We start from the raw sequence: 25,552 nt of genomic DNA, 5'->3' as shown, positions 1-25,552 counted from the left end.
CGCACTCAAAGCAAAAAATATCCAATCTCTGCGAAACAGGTCACACGTCGAAGAAATCACAATACAAGATTGACAAACATGTACACATCGACGTAAAAGCACACGGTCACTCGTTGTCGATAGACAAAAGAGTCAGTAGCACTCAATACAGCACGATAAACATTATCTTCTTGAGTAAAAACACAAGTCCTGAGTCCAAATACACAATAGACTCAGCATTCTCAATACCGCTAAATAACCTACTGGGAACCACAGCGTTTAGACGGTTGACAATAACTAGTGTCAGTAAAAGTGATAAACACCAACCACCTATAGTTTCATACAACCTTTTCCAAATAAAGCCACATTTACATTAAATCGGCCGAACAAAAGAAACCAATATTTGAGATTGTTATCGGTAGTGCTTCTGGCCTTCTTTAATCAATATTTGCAAGCAATCAAAGTACTATCTGTAGATATTTGAGCTGTAAAGAACACAAGTAGATATTGGAATCATGACTGAAGCTTGATATGATTTTGCGCTAGAGATAATTAAAGCAGCCGCGTATAATTAGTTTGCAGTATTGGATTGTAATCTCTCAGCGCCTTCCTTTTATTACCGTTAAACAGCTTGTTGAATTAGCGATTGTTTTCGTAATTATAACTGGATTATCTCTTGATTCAGAAGGCGATATAGGATTATTACTTCATAATGAAATATTTATTTCATTTGTCAATAAAAGAGAAATAAAGGTTAGATTATTTGTCAGATCTTGTAAAATAACTCAATTGAATGTTGTCATGAACTTGAATTTTTTTTTAAATCTGTTACCAAAACAATTCCCTAAGAAATATAAACGACCACCTTAGTGCTATAGGTTTCTGTGAAAATACTGAACGCATTAGAGAACCAATACATAAAACATATCAACAATTCTTTCCCAGAACCAGCCTCTTACAATAAATCCAGAGGCTTCCCAATTATCTGTTTTCTTGTGGAATAATACCCCCCATCTAAATACAATTTACGTAGCCTAATTCCATCAGACGAACCAGCCGTCTTAAGAAGCGTTTCCATGTTTGATGCCACTAGGCTATTTCTTTGTCATATGCCTTCCATAAGAGAAGATGTAATCTAATAGCTGACTTGTCCACTTCTTCAAATGTGATTTCCGGAGCAGCAGAGGGATGTTCGATGTAAATCATCGCACGGTGCGATCACTTCCTGTATTCTCCGAGGGTTTTCACCCACAATGCTCCGGTAACTGCTTATCAAATCAATAATTGTAAGAAGGCATGACTTTTTTCACGCTACTCGGATTATTTGCTTCCGTTAGCTCCAAGACAATTTGAGCCATCAGATTTACTTAAAATAATCGCGATTCACTGACCAAAATGCTTTCTACCATTTGGTGATAATGTCTAATTCAGTAACAATATAAGCTTTGCAGCTTCACACTTAGGCCCAAAACAACATATTGTATGGTTAGAGTTACATCATATCCATAAAAGAGGATGGATAGGTTATGGATTTTTAATTAGGCTTTATCTTTTTGTCATCAATGAAGATTGGCATAAAAGTGATCTTCAGTATAACTTAGCTTTATACAACATATTGAACCACACATTTATTTAAACATTTCAAAAAGAGTCCATTTAGCACAAACAAGACAAATTTGAATGCCTACCTGTGCCAGGTACTGTTTTGACTTTCTTTAGAAATGACATTGAATATACTTCACCATGTCACCATGTCAATATGATGATGCTGCTTTAACCAGCCCCAAATACCCCTACCCCCCTCTCTCTGTCCCCCTATCCATATTTTCAACATAATTATGATGCTCAAGTTAAAAAGTAAATTCAGATTGCAAAGCATCCAAATTATGTACATGGGCTTCTAAACTCATACTTACATTGCCAGAAAAGCAAACATCCGGCACTGTTTCTTGTCAATCCAATCAATTCCTCCCACAAGTGACACTGCTTGGGCATATCCTAGTCATATTTCACTCGATTTTCATACTCTCCAGGGAGAGGTTTTCCACAGTTTTATTTCAAAATCAATTCTTTGATAGCTTTTTAAGACACGGTCAGAATTCTACAATGAAACACTTTAAATACTTCATTAAAAAAAACAAAAAACGATTCCACTGTCTGAGTTAAGTTTTCCTAGAACAAGCATGTTCCTTTATCAACTCATAGCTTTTTTACCAACTCTGGTAAGATACATCTAAATTATTTAGCCGAATGTTTAGACCTTCAGTCCCAAAATTCAACAGAAGGATACACATAGATATATATCAAAGACCTGTGACTCTTCAACTATACTCTGAACACTTCTCCAAGAAAATGCAATTGCACCATTAATTCATCCAATCATTCCAAGGCATCCCGAGCTGAGCTCGACAACAAAAGAGCATGTCAAGACAACAGGAAAACAGATATTATGATTATCCTCTCTCTCCCTGCAGTCAAACAAGTGCCCTAGTATTTTTACACATACGAGGCTCTTAAAGAGAGGATTCCAATTAACTTTGCGTTGACAGCCAATCAATATTCATTCCATACATCGCTAAAGCTCGTCCACATTGTCTATTTTGGCATAGATACATCAGCGATCCATCGCCTTTCGATGTTTCTGAGTGCACTTATGTATTGTTTCTGCCGATAGTTAATCATCATGATTTTTTTTGCATAGGTGATATCACGAATTCCCGGAATTTATAGCAACCTGAGAATAAAACAGCTACAAAGAACATTATTACAACATGTTTTTCTTAAACAATAATTTCACCATAATTGATGGTATAAAATTTCAGTGAGATAAAAAAAAATGTTAGAAAAACCACCTTTACTTACAGGCTAATAACTTTCTGGAAATTTCTCCTGTATCCAGATACAAATTATTCCCGGAATTTACACATGGATTTCACATCTTATGGACGATTTTCCATGATTTTCTACATGTTTTTCACTCAATCTCAGAAAACAATGAAATGTATATCAAACAAAGTTTACAGCCCATTGGATAGAAAGCCTCTTAAAAATCTACAAATCAACACAAAATACGAAATGTATACCAAACTTGTTTCTTGTCTACAATAAAACCAGCAAAAACAAACAAGCTCTCAGATCTTATCCCAAACAACATCACAAGACCCAAGATAACTGCAAACAATCACAGTGTGCTCCCAGAGAGATATGGTGAGGTAGCCAACAGCCAGACAAGGGCTTATCAGTAATTCATCAGGAGAATAATGGCTGCTACTTAGCCCCTGTCTTGTTCCACCCTGCTGAGGGGTGGTAGATGTTAATATAAGCTCACTGCTACTTATACTTCGTATAATTAGCATTTGGTTTGAGATGCGCACTTATCCGAAATATTTGGCACCATTATTGTAAAGTAATCTGAAATTGGTGCCTGGAAGTATTTATTGTAGCTTTAAAGGGTGGGATGCTGAAGTGAAAAGGTTGGTCACCTGTAGGGGTGAATATTGCTGAAAACGTTAATCACTCAAATTTACATTGGGGTGGGCGCTGGGGGTCCTGCGGCGGCCAAGTAAGGCTTCTTGTGAGGACAAGGGCATTGCATTGATGAAGTTCACAGGAGGTGAACCATGATTCAAAGCATTTTAAGAGCCTAAGATTGCATTTAAACATGTTTGTACTCAAAGTTGTCAAAAGGAATCAAATCATATATATTTTACATATATACGGACTTACTGATAGATGAAAATGGCCAATATATACAAACATGACCTTGTCTCTCCAGAAAATCAATTCAAGTTCACAAAGTTATCGAGTACCCGAGTACTCGATCGGAAGATTGTCTGAGTACTCGAGTACCAATTTCACTACTCGTTGTCATCCCTCATATTTAGTTTTGTCCAAGAGGCACAAAAAATCCTGCGAATCTGTTGCAGATTATCACCTTTGGTACCTTGTAAACATAACTATACCAACAAAATATTTGCAAGGTACAAGGCATTTTGGCGTTAAATGTTTTGCTTGTTTCCGCACTATATAAAACCTCCAAAAAAATGAGTAAGTAGATAGGCATAACTTGTTTTTCACCAGAAACAGCATCTTGCTTTAAAACCGCTGGTCTGGCTTGGCATATAACAAGACCTCCTGTCAGAACAATCCGCAAACATGAAATAGCCTCATTACATGCAGGTGATACTGTTTCTGGATTCAAGGGAGAAAACAGCGGGAGAAACAAATTATTCCTGGTAATGAATTAAGGCATGAGAAAAGTTAAGCCTTAGAACCACATCCAACTCTTATCCAGATTTTCTTTTTAAAAAAAGCGTGGTGGAGAAATACAAACACTAGTCATGATTTTTTCCTTTAAAAAAAAGGGCCCAGAATATTACACAACAATGATTGTATTCTGAGTTATGAGCCTTGCGATAATAATGATCATACGCAAGCCTATTAAATGTCACTAGCAACATGTGTGCCAAGTTTCATCCAAATATCCTGAGCAGGTTTTATCTTATAACCAAGGTTAAAGCTATTGTCACAGGCAACATATGTGCCAAGTTTCATCTAAATATCCTGAACAGGTTTCAAGTTATGGCCAAGGTAAAGTGAGGCTATTGTCACTGGCAACATATGTGCCAAGTTTCATCGAAATATCCTGAGCAGGTTTTGAATTGTGGACAAGGTTCAAGTGAGCCTATTGTCACTAGCAACTTGTGTGCCAAGTTTCATCCAAATATCCAGAACAGGTTTCAAGTTATGGCCAAGGTAAAGTGAGGCTATTGTCACTGGCAACATGTGTGCCAAGTTTCATTGAAATATCCTGAGCAGGTTTTGAGTTGTGGACAAGGTTCATGTTTTGTCAATAAGATTAAGAAACCTCTAACACCAAGCCTCAACTTTTATCATGATCTAAATATTGGACCAGTGAGTATGTCTGGACGAAAGAACCGAAACTTCAAATTCTGGCATAACTTCTTTGAGTGTTTACCCTTCTTGCCCTAGGCAAATTTTTGTCAAGTATTAAAAAAAAATGTTGGGGCAGGTGTTCCATTAGCAGGGACAGGCGGGCTATGATGAAAATACACATAATTTTTTTTCCTCTAGCCTAACATAATAATGTTGCAAAGGAATCTGAGTGGTGTACAACATTGGAGTTATCGGTTGTGGCCCTCGGCCAGCTAGAGCTATCAAGAAAATCACCGTTGATGTCAGTAATGAGGAAACACAGGAAAGGCATTTATTCCTGCTATTTCCTGCTATTCATGTTCAAGCTATTTACCACTCTTTCAAATATGATTAACTTTATGAGGAGGGTTGATTTGATGGTCACTTCCTACTTTTGAGTTCCAACCTTTTTTAAAACAGTGAACTACACAAAGTAGGCTTACAAAGAATATATCCCTGGTTGCCTCCATTTTCATTCCTCGATTCCCAAAAGCCTCAATTGGTGCATGGTCCCTCTAGCTCTCTATATTTAGGCACTAGGCTGTTGTATTGCAAATCAAAATCAGGAATCGCCAAATCCACTTTTTGACATGACATGTTAAAAGAATTAATGCACCGGGGGTTAAAAATTGGGAAGTATAGTGTTATGCGGTTTAAAATAGTGTGACTTAAAAGACCACTTTATTTAAATATGTTCATACTTATTCTTAGGTAATGATAGGCACTTATCCTTTGGGTTTAACAGTTTGCAATCCTAATACAATTGTCAGAATCCTTATTCCATCCATTTATATCCCTAACACTCCTACACAATGCCTATAATTTCTTCTATCCCACCATATTTACCTCTAGCAAATATATGCCCAACCCATTTCTTCCCAATACATCCCAGTCTAGCCCCACCCCCTTATTTCAACCATCCATCCCATTCCCATCCCTCTTTTTTCGCCTTTGGAAGTTCTTTTAAAATCTGAAGTATATTTTCATATATTTACAAATGGGATTTATTTCTATCTGATGTATTTTTGTTCACCCCAACAACCAATAGACATCTTAATGCCATTTACATCTCTACAATAACAAACATTGGTAAGAAATATGTATACAGCTGATAAGCCCAGCCTGACAGGAAACACCTGTCAGAAAATACACAAAATACCTGGAAAATACATCGTAATAATTATATATAAACTAATAAGTTTTCTTAAGGCATTTCCTAATGATGCATATAATAAGTTCTTGCTTGTGTTCACATGGGAATGCTGCCTAATGTATTAGCAATAAACTCTAAACTCTTGAAACACTTTTACTCAATAATTTCTGAAATCCCTCGCTCAATTTTTTTAAAACACTTGCGCCAATTAAACTACCTGATTTACACCAAAATGACACCTGGTCAAATCATGCTTTTTGCAAAAATATTATTTTAAGTAGATTTTGCCTTATATTATTTTTGGCACTGACATTCTGGCATATTTTGCTAGTAATTCAAAAGCATATTTTTCAGCAGCTTAGCATTCATAGCAAGATAGGTTTTTTATTTCATCGGAAGGCTTTGATGTCGGTTTTTTCTATCATTGTAAATGACTGAGATTTAGACATACCAAATTCCAAACCATCTAATGGTTCTTTAAAACCTTTTTACTTATATACAGATAATTTATAAATTAATGACTAGTGTCAGAAATCCTTGTAAAAACTTATATCACCTATACCATCGGAGCTAAATTTCAGGAAATAATGCAAAAATAACTATGATTTCTGGCTATAAAATTCAACAGCGATTTATCTTCAGAAAAGCAGCATAGCTGGAAGAGGCCTGTTTCTTGTCACAGACTATTGCCAATATGTAAGATAATGTGGAAAAAAACACACCAACACTTGATGATAAGTAATTGGCACACAATCACCTAACCTGGTACATCCAAAGGTAAGGAATGATTTTCATAGATTTCGAAAGGTAAGGAATGATTTTTATAGGTATAATTTTTGCCAATTAAATGCATTGCTACACAAATATTTCATCTATTTTAAATAATGATAGTAGGAAATGTAGGTTTAATTATACCTGTTCACAAGGCCCATCAGCTGTGGACACAGGAATTTGCGTTACGATGGAGAGTGACTTTATAAGTGCACCCACCCCCAAAAAAGTACAAAAAATATATCATCTTAATGTTGTAAAGGAGGTTTTTCCTATTTAACAAAGGGGCAAAACACAAAAAAAGTCTTGAGTTATGAGCCTTGCTATAGTAATCAGTCAATTGTCTCTGGCAACATGTTGGCCAAGTTTCATCTAAATATCTTGAAACATGCATACCATTTTAGGGCGATGTTACTTTACCAAATTCAACCTTGTTAAAATCTCAAGATCAAGTAGTGTCAAGGCGTAATATTTTGAACTGTTATTACAATGTTAAAAATAATGCAAATATTTTTACTTCAAAATAGATTCGCTTCTTCATACATCTCTTTGACTTACAAATATACCTCTTAATTGATTATTTTACAATAATGAAATCAAATGGAAGTCTCATATACCCTGAGACAAATCAATTCTTTAATGCAAAGGCCAGAAACATGCTACTCATAAAAAGGCTAACAGCTAACAGACTGGTGATTAATTATTTACAGATTAATGCTCTGAGACTGTTTCATTAGATTCACAAAGAGCAAATAACACAAAACTAGTCAATAAATGATTTATAGCATCTCTCAGAGATAATGCAGATAAATCAAGAAGTGCTAGTGCTTGGTGGTGGTGGTGGTGGTGGCGGTGATAATGACAATGATGATAATGAAAAATATGATTCTCTGTTGCTTCTGCTGCTGCTGTTGTTGTAGCTGATGAGGGTAATGATGATGATAACAAATGATGAAACTCAGTTAGGCTGCTGCTGCTGATGATGATAATGATTATGATGATGATGATGATGATGATGATGATGATAATGATGATGATGATGATGATGATGATGATGATGATGATGATGATGATGATGATGATGATGATGACGCCTACATTGATGATGATGATGATGATGATGATAATGCCGACATTGATGATGATGATGATGATGATGATGATGATGATGATGATGATGATGATGATGATGATGACAACAATGTTGAGGAAGACAACATCGATGACAACGATGATGATGACAACCTAAGAATGATAAAATATATAATGATAATAAATTACAACAGTGAAAACTATGACAACCAGGCCCCAAGTTTCTTAAGTCCCTTATAACAGGATTAACCCTTTAGCACATAGACAAGTGGCCAGATTACACCTCCCAGTCAATAGCCATCTTACTGATAAGCAGTCCTTATCTGCATAGGCACTTTTCTGGATATTTGAAAATGAGAAAATGAATACAGCAGTATGACCTTAAAATCAATGTTACTCCAAATAATTGTGTCCAAATCTTTTTTATGTGAATTCATTTTTTATAGATAATTAAATTATCTAATAAATGGTGTCAATGATGAAATATTAAATTATTTTATTTCAGCTGTGAATGTATTTTCAAGATGGATTTGTAACATTTCTTTGAAATGTCATAATTGCATTAAATCAAAGGGTAATAAAATGCTGGGATCGATCTAATTTTTATTACCCCTATCATAAAAAAGACCCATCTGGATTAAAAAGCCGACAATTTATGTTCTTGTGTATTAATACACAGACATATGTCAGGAATATCCGGTGTCATCCAGCTGAGAGATCCAGTCCAAGGTGTCTGTTTAACTTTATTACCCCCTCATAAAATTGTTTACAAAAAAAGAAAGCCGATAAATGATTTTCCGGTATGAATAAAAAGATCTAGATCAGACAAAACGCTTGCACATGACCTATTTTACAGCCAAAACTATGATGGACATTATATAAGCTTCACAGAAAATTTACCCATCATTTTCTCATTTACTAATTGTTTCTTTTGTTTGTAAACAAAATATTACCTTTAAGTAAATATAATCTCAATTGATTTTAATGGTAAACTGAACTGACGTAATATATTTAATGATTTACGCATCAATGAATTTGGGGGAAATTCCATACAGTACTTAGCTCGTGGTCTTATTACGTCACAATGGGATATCACACCTGCGATTGGGAGTATAAACACCTTCTCAATTTAGCAGACGATATTTTCAAGGGAAAATCAATACACAAAAGGTTAAACTTTAATTTTATAAACATCCGGGATATTGTTTACAAAAAGAAAGATGCAAAATTGAAATATTGAAATGACCCTATTGAAATATGCGGGCCATGCGTTTACATCCAGTAATGGATACGGTCGGCCAAATGCGTATACATCTGGTAATGAGCTATGTCGGCCTATCTCGTATACATGCGCTAAAGGGTTAAGCTAATCTCATTATTTTTGGTTTTCAATAAATTGCGTTATATTGACTTCTTTAAGAGTTTTTATACTTTGGATAAAAATTATCTTTATGATAATAACAATAAACCATTTTTCATTTTTTGAAATTCAGTTTAAGTATGTATTTTGGCTATCTCAAATAAGCTACTTAAGCTTATTAAGCCTAAGAAGTTTCTAGAAATCAGGGCCTTGACTAAATCAACAAACAACTTAAATGTGAGACCATTCGAGGAAAAACTACACTCTAATATGGGTTTATTGATAGATGCATGCAGTAAAGTGCACCTTTCTTTATAACATTTCCGATGTGAATTTATTGAAGTCATTGGATATAAAACTGTTATCACAAAGTGGCCAGATCTCTGCAATTCTGACAACAAAATCGATGATGGCCTTTCTGTTAATCACATTATGTCAGAAGTAATCCCGAAATGATTACATGAGATTAGGAGAGTATAAAGAATGAGTTTAAGACATGCTTTTTCATGAAAATATCAGTTTATTTACATAGAGATATTAGAATTTGAAGGCATTAAAGGAATATAAAATATTTTGCATTTCTTTGCATCCCAAAAACTGGTGAATAGAAACTGATATCACAAATGTTCTTATGTTTTACCAGTTTTTTTATTCAAGTGTTTAAAATTAGTTTGAATTGGGATTGAAACTATGCTTTGATAAACAGTATTTGATAACGATGATAAAGTTATTGATGATGTTGTTGCTGCTGCTGTTGCTGACAAAGAGGAACAGCAAACAGTACCAATTATATAAATATCTCCCCATACCATACCACATACCAGATCATGTAAGCAGTAGTTCCAAGTAAACTTAACACAAAAATACAGACGCTGCTGCTGCTGCTGCTGCTGACGAAGAAGACAAGCTAACAGTACCAAAGATATTAAATGAAGTATAAACATCTCCCCATACCATACCACATACCAGACCATGCTAGCAGTAGTTCAAGGTAAACTCATTACAGAAATGTAGATGTTGCTGCTGCTGTTGCTGTTGCTGCTGCTGACAAAGTAGACAAGCCAACAGTACCAATGATATTAAATTAAGTATAAAAATCTCCCCCCCCCCTTACCATACCACATACCAGACCATGATAGCAGTAGTTCCAAGTAAACTCATTACAAAAATGCAGACGTTGCCGCTGCTGCTGCTGCTGACGAAGAAGACAAGCCAACAGTACCAATGATATTAAATGAAGTATAAACATCTCCCCCCTTACCATACAACATACCAGACCATGCCAGCAGTAGTTCAAGGTAAACTCATTACAGAAATGCAGATGGGAATGATTTATTGGTCCATCTTCTGGAAACTAAACTGGTTGCTTGCAAGCAGAAATACATTTATCACTTGCAAACATAATACTTTTTGCCATGAAGTGTTCTCTGGCACTGTTTACAAGGAATGGCATGAAAAGATGAAAAGAAATTATCTACTTGTCTCAATGTCTACAGTCAAGACTGTCAATTGATCCATTTTGTGCATGCTTGTTTGCTTCACATGTGTCTTTATCTCTCTCCCTTTGTCATTTAATGTCTGTCTGTTTGTCTGTCTGACTGTTTGTCTGTCTTTGTCTGTCTGTCTTTGTTTGTCTGACTGTCCATACTTTGGTCATTCTGTCTATAAATCCGTCCTTCTGTCTATCTAAATATCAGTACCGGTATATTCTTGTGTGTCTGTATGTTCCTGTCTTTTAGCCAGGTCAATCACTTTATCTGTTTGTCTTCTGGACAGCATGTCTGTCTCTTGTCTTGGCTGTCAGATTTTCCGTTTTTTGTTATGTCTGTCAGCTTTTCTGTCCCTTGTATTGTCTGTCATTTTTGGCCCCTTGTCTGTCTGTGGGTCTGTCTCTTGTTTTGTCTGTCAGTTTGTCAATCTCTTGTCATGTCTGTCAGCTTGTCTGTCATTTTTTCTATCTCTTGTCTTGCCTGTCACTTTGTCTGTTTCTTGTCTTGTCAGTCAGTTTGTCAGCTCTTCTATCAGTTTGTCAGTCTCTTCTCTATCAGCATGTCTGTCAGCTTGTCTGTCCCTTGTATGTCAACTCGACTGTCTCTTGCTTAGTCTGTCAGTTTGTTTGCTAGTGTGTCTGTCTCTTGTCTTGTCTGTCAATTTCCTGTCAGTTTCTCTGTTAGTTTGTCAGCTTGTCTGTCTTAAACCTTATCTGCTTATTATTCTGTCTGATTAGCTCAGGCTGTTGGTCTTACTTGCCATCATTGAGGCACTATTTCATCTCATCAAAATGTACATACGTCTGTCTGTCTGTCTGGTTCAGTAAACTTCGTGTCTGTCCTTCTGTTTGTCTGTATATCTGTGTAACAGTGTCCGGCTGCATGTGTTCATGTCTTTGCTCCTTTGCTTGTCTGCAAGGATTGTCTATATTAACACTGCTATCTATCTAATGTTTTGTTGACTGTTCATCCATTATGTTTGTCATGTTTGATCTGCTGTCTGGCAAGCTCAGCCATTTCATGAATGTCTAAATTGTCTTATCACTAGTCTGTCTACATCAAATTCATCTCTCCAACTTAATTGTCACTTACTGTATGTGACAAAGTATTAAATTTACCTAGTTTACATACTGCTTGCAAATGGACGCCACACTCCACCTGGTCACTGGTTGCAGGTTATTTGACAAAGGTGGTCAAAGTTATGAAATAGATTATATAACTATGTGCTATATTAATTATTGAGAAAAATAATCGCTCGTATCATATAAAATTGAATGCTTGAACGACAACCAGCATGCTGAGTGAATTCAGCAAACTTAAGTCTACTACTAACAGCATCGGCTATTAACAGCATGTAACAACTATCAAATAACCAGAATTATGCTGAACGCACTTACTTTCTAGATCCCCGCACCTCCTCTAGTATCCATTGCATGAATATATACGCTTAACCCTAAATCCAGCTTAACCCTAACTCCAGCTTAATCCCAATTTCAACCTTGCTTAATTCAATTTCCACCTCGTCTTTGAAATGTTCTCTTTCTCTATCAATATACAGCCATCTCTCGATCCAAGGCTTTCTCCAGAATGCTAACAACAATATGTAAAACATACCAATCCATTAAACGAGCTGTTATTTTTCATCAAAAATGTTCCAACCCGCACTGAATGGCAGAACCAATATCCTACATATGCATGAAGAATGCGAATATTTCAAAGAACACATGAGGTTTTACATGATGCAGAAGGGTTATCTGTGAGAAAGTGTATCTGGATATGAATGAAGCACTGATATTTTATGGTTTATCCACATGATGGGCACACAGCTAAAGATAGCTGATAGCCCAGCAGACATTAGTACTTGGATGATTGGCAGACCCATAGAATCAAGATATTTATCAATACGCCTCTGCCCAGTTGCCCAATGTATTTTTTGTTGGTGCATGTGACCTCAATGAAATTCAGACTGGTTTGATGAGTAATTTTGACCATGGTATTGATTTCATTGAGACCAATTCTAATACACTTTTTTTTTTATTAAACTTTAATCAGTGTCTTTTTCATTTTCAGTAGTAGGGGCGAAAACATTTTCATTAGAAAGGGGCGTACTTTGTGAGAAAACAAAATTGATTTCAACCATTATTTACATTATCATTTATTTGGAGGTGTTTATGAGAAATAAACATTCGTCTAGCTGTGCCTTTTCCCATTAAGACCTCCAGCAATCTAACCATACCAGATCAAAGCCCATTTTATTCAACGATGCACATGTTGCCACAGGACTTGTAACAGATTTTCTAGTATTTCCAATAATACTTGAAAAAGCCATTTAACAGAGCTTTTGACTCAATATTTCCATCATACATAATGGCACAGTCTCCCATTATCAATTTCTTCTGAATAATTTATCTCTGAATAAACTCAAACAAGGTGCACTCCATATACTCCATCAAACTTGATGAAACACAACCACTGTATCATTAAACAAAACCACAAATAATTCTGGTATTTTGGGGAAAAGAAATAAATTAACTTCCACTAATAAACTTTGTACAAAAACTGACCATACACACTAGTGGTCAAGCATAAAGCCTGACTGGACCTATTTACCCTGTAACCCGACCCGGGCCCCAGGTGTAAAGATGAGTGACCCTTTCAACCCCTAGCCCCTCGTAAAATAAGCAGTTAACCCACAACCCCTAGAAACGAATAGGGCACATTAGTTTAGGTGCTGTCTATTATTGCCAGCCACCATCACGGCCACCAGGGTATTGATGTACTAAGTGAAGGGAGACCACTGCTTTAACATCCATTAAAATCTGGTCATTCTCTATCAATACTAGAATTGTATTCCATCGAAAACTGAAAGTCATTCTCTTTCAACTCATGAACCTATCGAAAACTTATGTTTCCCCTTAGCATTTAACAAGGGGAGATAACTGTGGAAATAAATTAACCAGAGTTGTATTTCTTGCTCTGTACACAAATTTACTTTAACATCAATCAATTCTCAAAGTTTAAATCAATTCCCTCAAATAGTTTCTGAGTTCTGTTCTAAATTGATTGAATAGTAATAAAATGAATGATAAAAATACTGACAAAACAGAATGTCTCCTTTCAGTCCAATGAAATACATATGAATACCAACAATGGCTCATCACAAACACCACAATGAACACAATCGTTAACAAGAAAATATCAGCAGCAGCTATGATAGCAGGAAAATCAGTAGTGGTAGTAGTAGTGCTGGTGCTAGTAACAACAGCAGGTGATGATGATGCATCCCACAGGACAACACTGACCAACAACAGCAGCACTAAAGATACAGTAGCTACGCCAACAGTGGTATTACTCACGATTTGATATAGCAGCACATGTTCATTTGGGACCAGTTAAGCACTATTTTAAGGATTCAGGCTTGTTCATTCAAAAGTCTTATTTTGTTGAATGTTGAAATATGCCTTTTGTTAGCCAGCCCAATGTACCAGTCAATTGGGACCATGGTCCCGCCAGGTACTGGGAATAGCAGGGACTTTGACTTTTGGTCCAGCCAAGCCCGAGTAAAATCCCCTACCTGTGGGGACAAACTGCTAATAAAATCCCTGCCAAATGCCCCCCCCCCCCCCCCCCCAGGTACCCTGGGTAAGGCCCATGCCCTGCTATTTTTGGCGCGAAGAGAAAACCACCCCAGGGCCAACTGAAAGGTAAAAACACGGCCCATTTCCCTGGCTATCCCAGATATACCCCCAGACCTGGGGAGAGGCCCCCCCCCGGTAACGATTGACTGGTGCATAACAGAACTATAACATGCAAATGTTAAAGTACTACCTACTTAACAAGTTCTGGTAAGCCATAGGTATGCTGACTTGACCAACACTTAGGCCATAAGTGGTCATTAATGATCGTATAATCTCATTTTGTAGGTGTCCAGATCGTTTACCTGTCCCATAATTCATCTGGTTTATTACCCGAACCACAACATTAAAGCCGGCTTTATTGCAATGCCCACATATGTTTACAGCATGTTTCGACAATAACTATACCTTAAAGTGATACTTATACCAGATAAAGTCGGAAAAAAACTTAATAAAACAGAGTAACCAAACTTTATCAATAAAACATATCTCATATTTAAATGGAGAATGTTTAATTATATTTCAAAAATATACAGCCTTTCAGAAAAACATGTTTTGAAAACAAACAATTATCACTTATTTCTTCAAATCATTTTTAATTTGTAAAACATCAAAACAAAAATTTCTTTATTCAAGAATGCAATCTTCATTCGATCCCCATAAACCTTTTTTTAGAATAATAACTATTCAAATAACAAAAATCAAATCAATCGAGACAAAAATGTCATACACTACAAAAATTAAAATTCTGCATCATAACAACAACTAAACATGATTCCTTTCTTATCAAAATACATATTTTAGATCAAAGAAATCGACAACTAAAAGACTAAACCTATAAACTTCAGCAATTTACAAAGGATTATAAAAATCAAACATATCACAAGTGTCAATCTTTAACTTCCAGCTCTGGAAAACAAGATTGCAAATAATCTTGTAATTATACTTGACAGAACCAATCATAAACATACATAACTAAGTGAAAGCTGGCGCTATAAGTACTAATCCGATCAAATATGATTAAAGAACTATAAACTCCAGGACTATTTTTACAGATCAAAACAGCTTTGTAGGAAGTATCTAGGCACTACAATGAAAGCCAACATTTGTTTGTTTTTCAGTTGTTCCAGGGGAATAACTCAATTATCAGTGCAGCCAGTTTAATACTATCAAGGGACATAATGCAATGATTATTTGAACCAGACTAAGGTGATCAAGGGGCATAACTCCATGATTATTGGAGCCAGTCTTAATTGATCAAGGGGGCATAACTTTATGATAAATGGAACCAGTCAAATTTGATCAAAGGGGCATAATTCCATGATTTTGGAACCATCCACAGTTGATGAAGGTGTTTGAATATATTGAGTATTTACCAGTTAAAGTTGACTAAATGGCATAAATAAACAATTATAAATTAGAACCAGTCAAAGTAATGTTGATCAAGGGACATAACTCAATGATAATTAAAGTCAGATGACCATGGGGCAAAACTCAATGACAACAGGAGCCACTCACAATTAGCTTTGATTATTGAAGCCTGTGAGTCTCAGTTTGAACGGGTAATGATTCTTTGAACTAGTCACAGTTGCATAAGGGACACAATTCAATGATTTTCCACCCAGTCACAGATGATCAAGGAGCAATACTATGTAAATGCTTCTCAATCTGTTTATCTGAGTTGATCAAGCCACAAACGCACTTTACTCAACAAGTGAAGTATCACAAGTGATTGACTAAGAACCCATCAAGTGTACATTTTGAAACTTAAAAAGAAACCTTAAAAATCAAATTTAACACAGAAACATTATGTTAATTCCATTTTTTTTTGGCTGTATAAAGACAAAAAAAAAACTTGCACAAACACGATCACTGATTTTGCAACAAAAGTCAACAAAGGAGCAAACATTATTTGCAAAAAAATGTGAAATCAAAAGGTCTGAGAGCAGTTTTACAACTGTTGAACAGTACTAGGCTATTTATTTCTCATTTAAATGAAAACACCTTACCAGTTTTTCTCTCACAATGGCTATCCAATGCTTAACCACTTTGCAGAAATCAAAGGAAAATCCCCCAACAAAACAACTTCAACCCAAATATGTTTGTTACCATCCGAAATCGTTTTCTGATTTATAAACTGTCCCAATGTAAATACGGCAATAAAATCTTCATTGAAGTCAATTTAATGTAAACTGGGGGGTATATATCACCATATTTGCTAATTTAATCACAAGTACTTTCGCGACATCTTATCGGCAACAAAAAACATGGGAAACAGTGTTTCATGCCAATACACAGGTCAATAAAACGGAAAATGAGGCTAAGTGACGAACTGGAAATTTCTCTGATGGAATTGATCTGTTTCCTCTCTAGGCTCATTGATGAATTAAAATATTTTGTAGGAGTCTTCATATTGATCCTCACGATGCAAGAAACGAATAATCAAACCTCGACAGCATATGCAGAATAATTGTGAACTAGTTTAATATATACGACAGAAAGAAAAAAATGTTTGTGAGATTTCTTTGGTTCATTTTAAGATAAATGTTGATATTGCAATTCATTTTTATGGGCCTGAATGTCATTTTAGTGACCATTTAAAAAATTGTAAGGGGGTGGGGTGGTTGGTGTTGGTGTTGGGGGAGGGGGATTTGGGGGCAAGTGGCCAAAGGGTGGTTCCTGTCAACATAACTGCGGCCTAAAAACCTCAGAATTCTAATGTAACACATTATTTTTTCTTTCTAACCATGTTTTTTAGATAGTAGGTCGAAGTAGAGAAAGTAGTCTAGTGGTTTAGGTGTCTGCCTCTCACCCAAGAGGTTATGGGTTCGATCCTCACCAGGGGTACTTTCTTATAGCCTCTCAAAATGGACACGAGTACTGGTTTCTACCCAGAAAACAGACTCAAGCGCGATTTTATAAGGTATCAGCTTTCGTCACAATCTAGCTTAAAGTAATTGGTATAAACTAAACTACAGCATCTTAGTGAACATTTCCGTATTTTTTACAACCATTATTTCAAAATGTATTCACATGCGTAAATGTTTTATTCCATTTCCTATCTTTTTGTCATATTTTTGGTGTACAAACATTTTCAGTTTTCTGTAAAATTCAACTTACAGAAAAAGTTGTTTTTTTCCATAATTCAAAATGGTCAATAAATGCTTTAGGAGAAATGGCTCCTGGTTAATGTCAAATTCATCATTAATATCATAGATCGGCAAACATTTAAAAAGAAAGCTCAATAAAAATTAACTAGTCTCTTATACTTCATAGAACTAATACCTGATATTGTATTTGTATATTTGAACATAAATCCTTATGATAGGAACGTTTGTTTACATTCAGCTCACAGGGATATCTTAAAGTTTACACAAATGTTTAATAAATTTTCAAAAATCTATACATCTGCTTTAAAACGCCATAACCTCAAGATTAGTATAACATGTAATGCTCGTTTATCACATTCTCAAAGTAGCAATAAGCCGTTACTTCAATAAGGTTATTTGTCGGAAAATTCACTTCAGCTTTCGCTGATAATAAAGAAGCATTAGCAGATTTCGACAATATCCCAATACAGGCCTGTACAAGTGGCGAAACTAAGACGTCTAATCCCCATTCTAATATCTGCTACGGGAGGTCTTTAATGTAATTTCAAAAGAAAGTTGTTTTTTACCTGATTAATTTAAAGATATTAATTTTGTTGTGTTTTTTTTGGCCATTTTATTTTTATTTGGCCTGCATCAGAGTGAATCATTGATATTAGACTTTCAGCTAAACAAGACATCAAAAATTAGACTCTTGGATGAACGAGCCCAAAAATCATTATACCAATGCTTGCAATTAAAAGGGTTGACAAGCTCTGCTATATATATAAAATTGAGAAAGCCCGTAAGTCATATTACCAGTGCAAAGCTTGCAGGTTCATGCTTAAAATACCTCATATAGTAACATGGAAATTTAATAATTGGTCATAAATAATATTCTTCTTAGTTTATCATGAAGACATTTTGAAAATATACCTATTTCGAGGGACACAAAATATATTTTAAACTTTAATAGATCATCCAAACTTTTTTTAATACACCATACACATTTATGACATGCCAATTTTATGGGAAATTTTAAAGCTATACAGAACACAAGTGTGAAATGGTGAAGAACTGAAGGTAATTTGTATAACCCTTTTACTTCTGGACAGTCCAATTTTAACAATGCAAGGGAGATCACTCAATGAAGAAATGTGGCTTTTCTCCAAATGTTTTGCAAAAATAATGCTATCATGTCAGACCTGTTTTAGTCTTTTATCTTCTGAGAAATCAGACCCGATTACTGTTTTAATAAATCAGCTGCAACAGTCTCTCTATTTTTCCAGCACAAAAAATAAACATTCGGGGAGAAATTGTCTGAGATTAAACAAATAGTGAAGATACTGGATGTTGTATACTGAGAAATTGGGCTGTTGAAAATCATACAAGAAAAGAAAAACATATTGGAGCCTTCAAATCATCAAATGTTCAATTTTAAGAAACTTGATTCATGGTCTTAAAGCAATAAGTCATTTTTGAAACTAACATTTGGACAATAGGTTGACTTGAATAAATAAGTTAAATTCACTCTTTTAGTTTTCAATGAGACCAAGTCCCTTTGGTAAACGGGGTCACATCCAGGATTTAATGACAGAAGGTGTGCACTTAAAGGGTGACCCTCTTGGCATGCGCCCCTTTCCGCAGGAACCCCCAAAACAGATTCTAAACACGGCACGGCCGGGGCTCTCTCCGAGAAATGTTTCATTTTGGTGTAACTTATGCATAATTTATTGACAATTCTATTGACATGAAAAGTTAATTTGGCATTTGGTTGTCCAGTTAGCGCAGTGGTTAGCACATTCGCTTCTCACCAAGGCGACCCTGGTTCGATTCCCTGCCTGGGCGCACTTGAGTTTGTTAGTGGTCACCAAGCCAGACAAGTGTGTTTTCTCCGGGTACTCCGGTTTTCCCCACACCAAGACCACACTGTCGCGCAACATTGTGCCAACGAGAGTGACATAGTAAAGATAATCATAACTTTCTTCACAATCGTTGTAAAATAAATAAGGTTTAAACTTAAAGTTAATTTGGACCATTTTTGGGGTTGCCATGCTGAATTGAGTAAAAAAATTCACATTTATATTCACAGAATGCTTTGATGCTGCCTAAATATTGTGTAGAATGAGCTGATCTTTATAAAAAAATAATAAGTAAATGTAGCCGACAATTAAGTTTTGAGTATATGAACCTCATACGAAATGTCTCTTGTGACTAAAGTATGCCGCAGCCCACCTGACTGAGCTTTTGTGGATTATGGATTGAAAATATTATTTTCACAGAAATTTGAGTAAAACTCGATTTTCATTGCTCTCAAAATAAAAGCATCAATAAAACATTGTGTCTATTCTGCAGGCTCTGCTATTTTCTGTAATTCAACACTAAAAATATACAACATAAAATATGTAAAACTGCATTTTCAATGTCTTGCTAAGACCTCTGGTAACAATCAATTTGTAAAGAAGTCCTAAATTTCCACTGCCCATCAATATTGCAGCAAAACAGAGTAATCTCATGATGATGGCCAATCTATCTTTCATGAATATATTCTTAGAGAAAAGATGAATGACATATAAACATGGGAAATGTCTTTGATAAAATATCTATACCTTGAAAGATAGTCTTGGTGCTAATAATTGGTGCTTATTTTGAAGGCCAAAAAAAAACAATAAGTTTGATTTTGCTGACAGGAATGACACTAAATTTTGGGGCCAACCCCAATTCATTTTTTCATTTTGTGGCTGTCCGATTTTTGCAGTGGTTTGTGCACTCGCTTCTCACCTAGGTGACCCGGGTTTGTTTCTTGGCTTGGGCGAGTTTGGTTTGTGGTCACTGAACCAGAGAAGCGGGTTTCCTCCAAGTATTCCGTTTTTCTCCACAACACAAGACCACACTCTCCCGTAACATCGTACCAACAAGAGTGAATAACATAATTTTGCAATAACTTGTTTCAAAATCGTTGTAAAATAAATAAGTTTAAACTAATTCATTTTTTGGAATAAAAGAAATAGAGTGGGTAAAATTTGTTACAAATGACAAATTCTAGCAAAATGGTACATAAAAGCAGACAGTGTTTTAATAGTAACTAATTACAAAAAATGTCAAATGAACACTTAAATGCAAACATATAGCCATGTGGAATCATTTTCTACCAAAAATAAACACAATCCAACCAACCATCCCTATTTTTTCAAGCATGTCACAGGAACCAGACATATATTTTTCCTTTGGCCTATTCATAGAAATAATAAAGGCCTTGTGATCACAAATTTTCTTGTTTATATGCATGGATGATTGACCTGGCAGCTGAAGGGGCTGACACCATTTTGGTGATGGGTTTTAATTGGGTGCGCTTTAGGCCCCTGAAATGGGCTTCAAAGAGGTGAAGCACCTTGCCGCAGAAGCAAAACAAGATTTTGAGGGCTCTCCAGACTGGAAATTAACAGCAAACTTGAGTGCATGCAAATACTTACAACAAAGAAAGAAACAAGCAGTATTCAGTTAACTGTGTTTTTAATCAGTTTAAAAAATATAATCTTTTTTTTTGGTCCCTTGATGCCATTAGATTTGCGAAATTCTGCGAATCTACAGACAAATCAAAACCCCAATATGGCATTTTCCTGCAGATCAGAGCCATGTGAAAAGCTTTAAAATTATTCATTATATTAACGAGATGATTTTGTTTTATTTCGAGAATAAAACAACCATTAAGTATTACACTTGTGCAACATAACTTGACATTGACGTCATTTCTCTTTTAATATTGAATAAGCATCAAACCTTTTATCATTTTTAATACTGATTTATGTCATGTGAATTTCGCATTAGTTGGTATTCATAAAAAAATTGTAAAAATTGCTATATATCTTTTCCTTAACAGGTTTTATATTTTTTTTGTATTAAATGGCAACATGTGGAAGATCCTAATGTGTATCGACATTTTGTTAGCAAAAATATTAGCAAAAAACCAGGAATCTATTTGAGTATCTGCAAGTTTCCAACAGCAATTCTATTGCACTACAATGCAGGGAAACGCATCAAAAACAGGTCAATACTTTATAAACCAACCAAAACATTCATGAAAAAGGTTGCAAAAATTCAAAATACCGAAATATTCTGAGTTGTTTTCTAGCTTGAAGAAGTAGTTTACCTTTGTGTAAAAAAAAACATTATAAATGCCCTAAGTATTTAAACAGCGTTAAATTTCTTTTAAACTATAAATTTAAATAATTTCTCGAGCATTCTCTGTTGATTCTTACACTCGAGTCATATGGAAACCATGACACTGTTTCAAAAACGTTGGTATTCAAAATGAAACCCGATATTCATTCTATTCAGCGATTATATCAGGACAAAATTTCAAAGTAAATTTGCAAATTATTTCTGACACCATTATAACAGCCCTCTACATGTTTCAGACTCGTGCTAAACACACACTTCAGAATGTGACAAAACGGCTATCAAACTTTGCAATGAATTTGACACCCAAGTTCCATATCATATCCCCAAGAAAAAGGGACAGCAAATTGGCTCACTGTCGTTAAAAGCCCTGTTACCATGGGAACCTGATGGAATATTTTCCAAGAGACTGGTTACAAAGCTATCGATAGCGACACTGTTTATACAGGCAGTTGTCTCTCTGCGGGTAAAACAATCAGCAAGGCTTTCACACCAAAAAGGAGAAAGGCACTCAACAGAGAGGCACTCAAGTTATTTCTTTTTTGTCAAAGACGTTTATCCAAACTAGATTTAAGTGGCACTTGAATTTAAAATCAATACATTCACATGTATAACAAACATAAATTTTGAGTGATAAACCTTTAACTACTTACTAAATAATGCATTTAAGGAAAATATTAATTACAGATACCAAGATTGTAACCGTGTATATAATAGCTGAAAACACACAAATATTAAATGACTAGCCAATGTCCTAAAAGATTTACAGTGATCCACTATTGTTTCATAAGGTAGAAATACCCTGTTTTCGGCACCTTTCTTTCAAATTAAAAGGTGTCCTGCATACAAACCATTGTTTTCGATAATCATCATCATTTTCTGTGAATTTAATCAATTATATTAATTGTGGTACATCTTATTTCATTTCTGTTTTTTAATATTCACTTCAAAGCAACGATACCAAAAGAGGCAAAAATAAAAAAAAATATTTTTGGGAAGTAAATCATTTCTTTATCAAATATTTTGACTGATGTTTTTATACCAAGTAATTTTTTAATGTCCTTCGACTTAACGGATTGCACAAGAAACTGACAACCAGCAGAGTGAAACAACACTATAAGGGAACAATATCACAGTTTGTTACGTACTTTGCGAGTATCTGTCCTGCACTAGATGTTGGTACACGCTGTCAGGAACTTCTGTCACGCGGTAATACCACTTCACTCGCAGCACCAATGTGTCTCGTTTTACCTGAATCGAGGAAAGAACTGCTATATATCAAGAATAGTTTAATAGAATGTTTTACGCCTGCACATGAACATGTATCACCTGGCAGCCAGAGGGCTAAAACCATTTGAGCCATGGGTTCTTGGGGCTCCTTGTCAAAAGCACACTGCCCTTTATTTGGGGTATGTGTGTGTGTGTGTTGGGGGGGGGGTGCCTGGGGCCATAAGATCCGTGGATTCCCTGAATCCGTGGCCAAATCACATCCCTGATAAACTAAAGTACATGGCAGTCTTATAATGGACAGAAATCTTTGTTGTACAACTTCACTCTTGAGTGTCATTTTTTAAATACATGAATACAGGAGGGGTGGGGGAGGAAAGGGGGTGGGAGGGGGGGAGGTTGTGATAAAAGGAATTTTCCAGCAAGCCAAGAATTGCCTATTAGTGTGTACACTGAAGCATTTCCTTATTTTAGTTCATTCAATAATAGGCAAAGCTTTTTCTGTGCAATAGGTAGCAAGGAGATATAAATTATTCACTTAAATGCAGAGCAATTACACCCACTTACCTCTTGATCGAAATTAATGCTTTACGCTTGTGTATAATTTCAATAACTCGGTTGACGGTACAGAAACTACTTCTTGAAGATCACAACATAATTATTAGAATGCCCATAACCCTCGTATCATTTGAAGTCGCCTGTCAGCTTTTGTTTTTTTACTCTCCCTATGTGAAAAATCCCCTTTCAATTATTCATATATTTTTCCGAATGTTTTAAGAGCAGAATATAAAGCTATGGTAACAATATATATTGCCATTCATGAATTTCTCCATAGGTTTGTTAAATAAAAGGTTTGAAAACAAGTGGAACATAATTGTTTTCACAAAAAGGGGAAAAGTTAACTAAAGAAAATAATATAACTTTTCCCCTTTTTGTGAAAACAATTTTGTGAAAACAATTCTATTTTTCCCCCATTAAAGGGCCAGCCACAATTCCCATAAAAGCGAAAACAAAAACACACTGTCTGGGATGTAGGCAGTGCTCCAGCTAGCCCGTTTTTCAATGGCGCAGCGCCCGTGCCCTTTTTCTTACCGCCCTGCCCCCTTTTCAGTAGTGCCCTTTTGACAAATACTATATTAGAGCCAATTATTCCATTAGTGCCCTTTTAACTATTGAAATCATTATGAAAGAGCAGCAGCCCTTAATCCGCTGTCATAATTTAGACAAATTACGTAATACTTTATATGATAATAGTGTTCCAGCTAGGTGTCACCATGCCCCCATTGTCTGCTTAAAATATGCCGTACTGCCCTTTCATCTTCCCATGTGCCTTGTCCAAGTCATATGACAGCTAAGTGTGTATTTGTGTAATGAGCAGACGACCTGTGTATTCATAATCGGTCATCTTCTAATCCAATAATTAGGAAGAGCCAAATACAGAAACATCGGCAGGAGGCAGGGCTATTGAATGTCAGCCAATCAGAATATACATTGAGAACTCGTTCATTCAATCATGAAAGTTCGTAAAATGCGATTGAAAATGTGAAGGGATGGTAAAAAAAGTTGTCAAGCACAAATTTTTAAAAATACTTGTTAATTGTATTGTTCTGACGATACTCGCCATTTTAATTAAAAATTGTTGATTTGAAGCAGACGGTCACTGCCGATTTGTAAACATAAGAAAGGTGGCGCTGACACAATCAAATACATCACCTTTTCAGTAAAAGTTTTGAAAGTTTATTTGTAAAATATTCATCATGAAAATTTCTTTGTTACCCACATAATTATGTTGATGTTTTATGTAGCATTTATCTATCATGTCCACGATCTTGTCAAAATTCGCCGAAACCGCCATTTTGTCAGAACGATTTTCGGAGATATTTTATCAATGCTCTGTTTTATAAGTCATTTTTTAAACCAGGGAAGTGATTTTTATTGTCATTTTATTCTAAAACATCAGCATATTAAACATTATTTTACCAAAGACAATTAAATAACAGCCAGGCTGAATGTAACATTCGTACCCAATCCTGATCGTACCAAACCAAGATTCGTTCCCTACATATTTTTTTTTGGTGTATCTATTTATTGGATTGCTTCAAATGTTTAACTGTGTTTGTTTTTTTCTTCATTTTACATAATTTTTAGGAGAAATATGTGACATTGCACTAAAAAAGATGCCAAACAAGTACAATCATACTACAACAGACAAAAAGACAAATTTTAATTTTGATATTAAAACACACCCTTCTAATTTTAGAGAAAAAACAACACCATTTTGTATAAGTGTGAAAATCATGGAAAATGATTTAAATTGAGTATGTAAACAAAATAAATTCTAGGGGGAGACCCCCCCTCCAAAAAACAACAAAAAAAAAACACCTTGTGACAGGGGTGGACCCCTCCCACGACCACCCCCAATCGCCCCTACACGACTCATGTAGCTTGCCCTTTTCAAAACTCCACCCTGCCCTTTTCAAATCCTGGCTGGAGCACTGGTAGGAATGAATTATATCCAAAAGCAAAATGAGAATTTGGAAAGGCTTGAAACTCGAACAAAAACCATAATGGATTATCGGAAAAAAGCATTTTTTATCAATCAGCAGTTTCATTATCAGAGATAATTTATGTTAAAATGGAAAATA

The 25,552-nt window shown here is 35.4% G+C and overlaps 1 protein-coding gene across 4 annotated transcripts in view; it reads right to left on the bottom strand.

Annotated features, from left to right (window-relative positions):
• Positions 1-25,552, bottom strand: part of LOC128246743 (arginine-glutamic acid dipeptide repeats protein-like) — a 101,915-nt gene that overhangs the window by 64,261 nt on the left and 12,102 nt on the right. For all 4 annotated transcript variants that reach the window (XM_052965140.1, XM_052965143.1, XM_052965142.1 and 1 more), the window contains exon 4: positions 22,829-22,931. In XM_052965140.1, the coding sequence (XP_052821100.1) occupies positions 22,829-22,931 (103 nt within the window). The remainder of the gene's footprint in view (positions 1-22,828; positions 22,932-25,552) is intronic.

This window comes from Mya arenaria, chromosome 9, assembly GCF_026914265.1.
Source record: "Mya arenaria isolate MELC-2E11 chromosome 9, ASM2691426v1".
NCBI lineage: Eukaryota > Metazoa > Mollusca > Bivalvia > Myida > Myidae > Mya > Mya arenaria.
The sequence above is the reverse complement of the archived record's forward strand: the minus strand, read 5'-3'. Positions and strand labels throughout refer to the sequence as shown.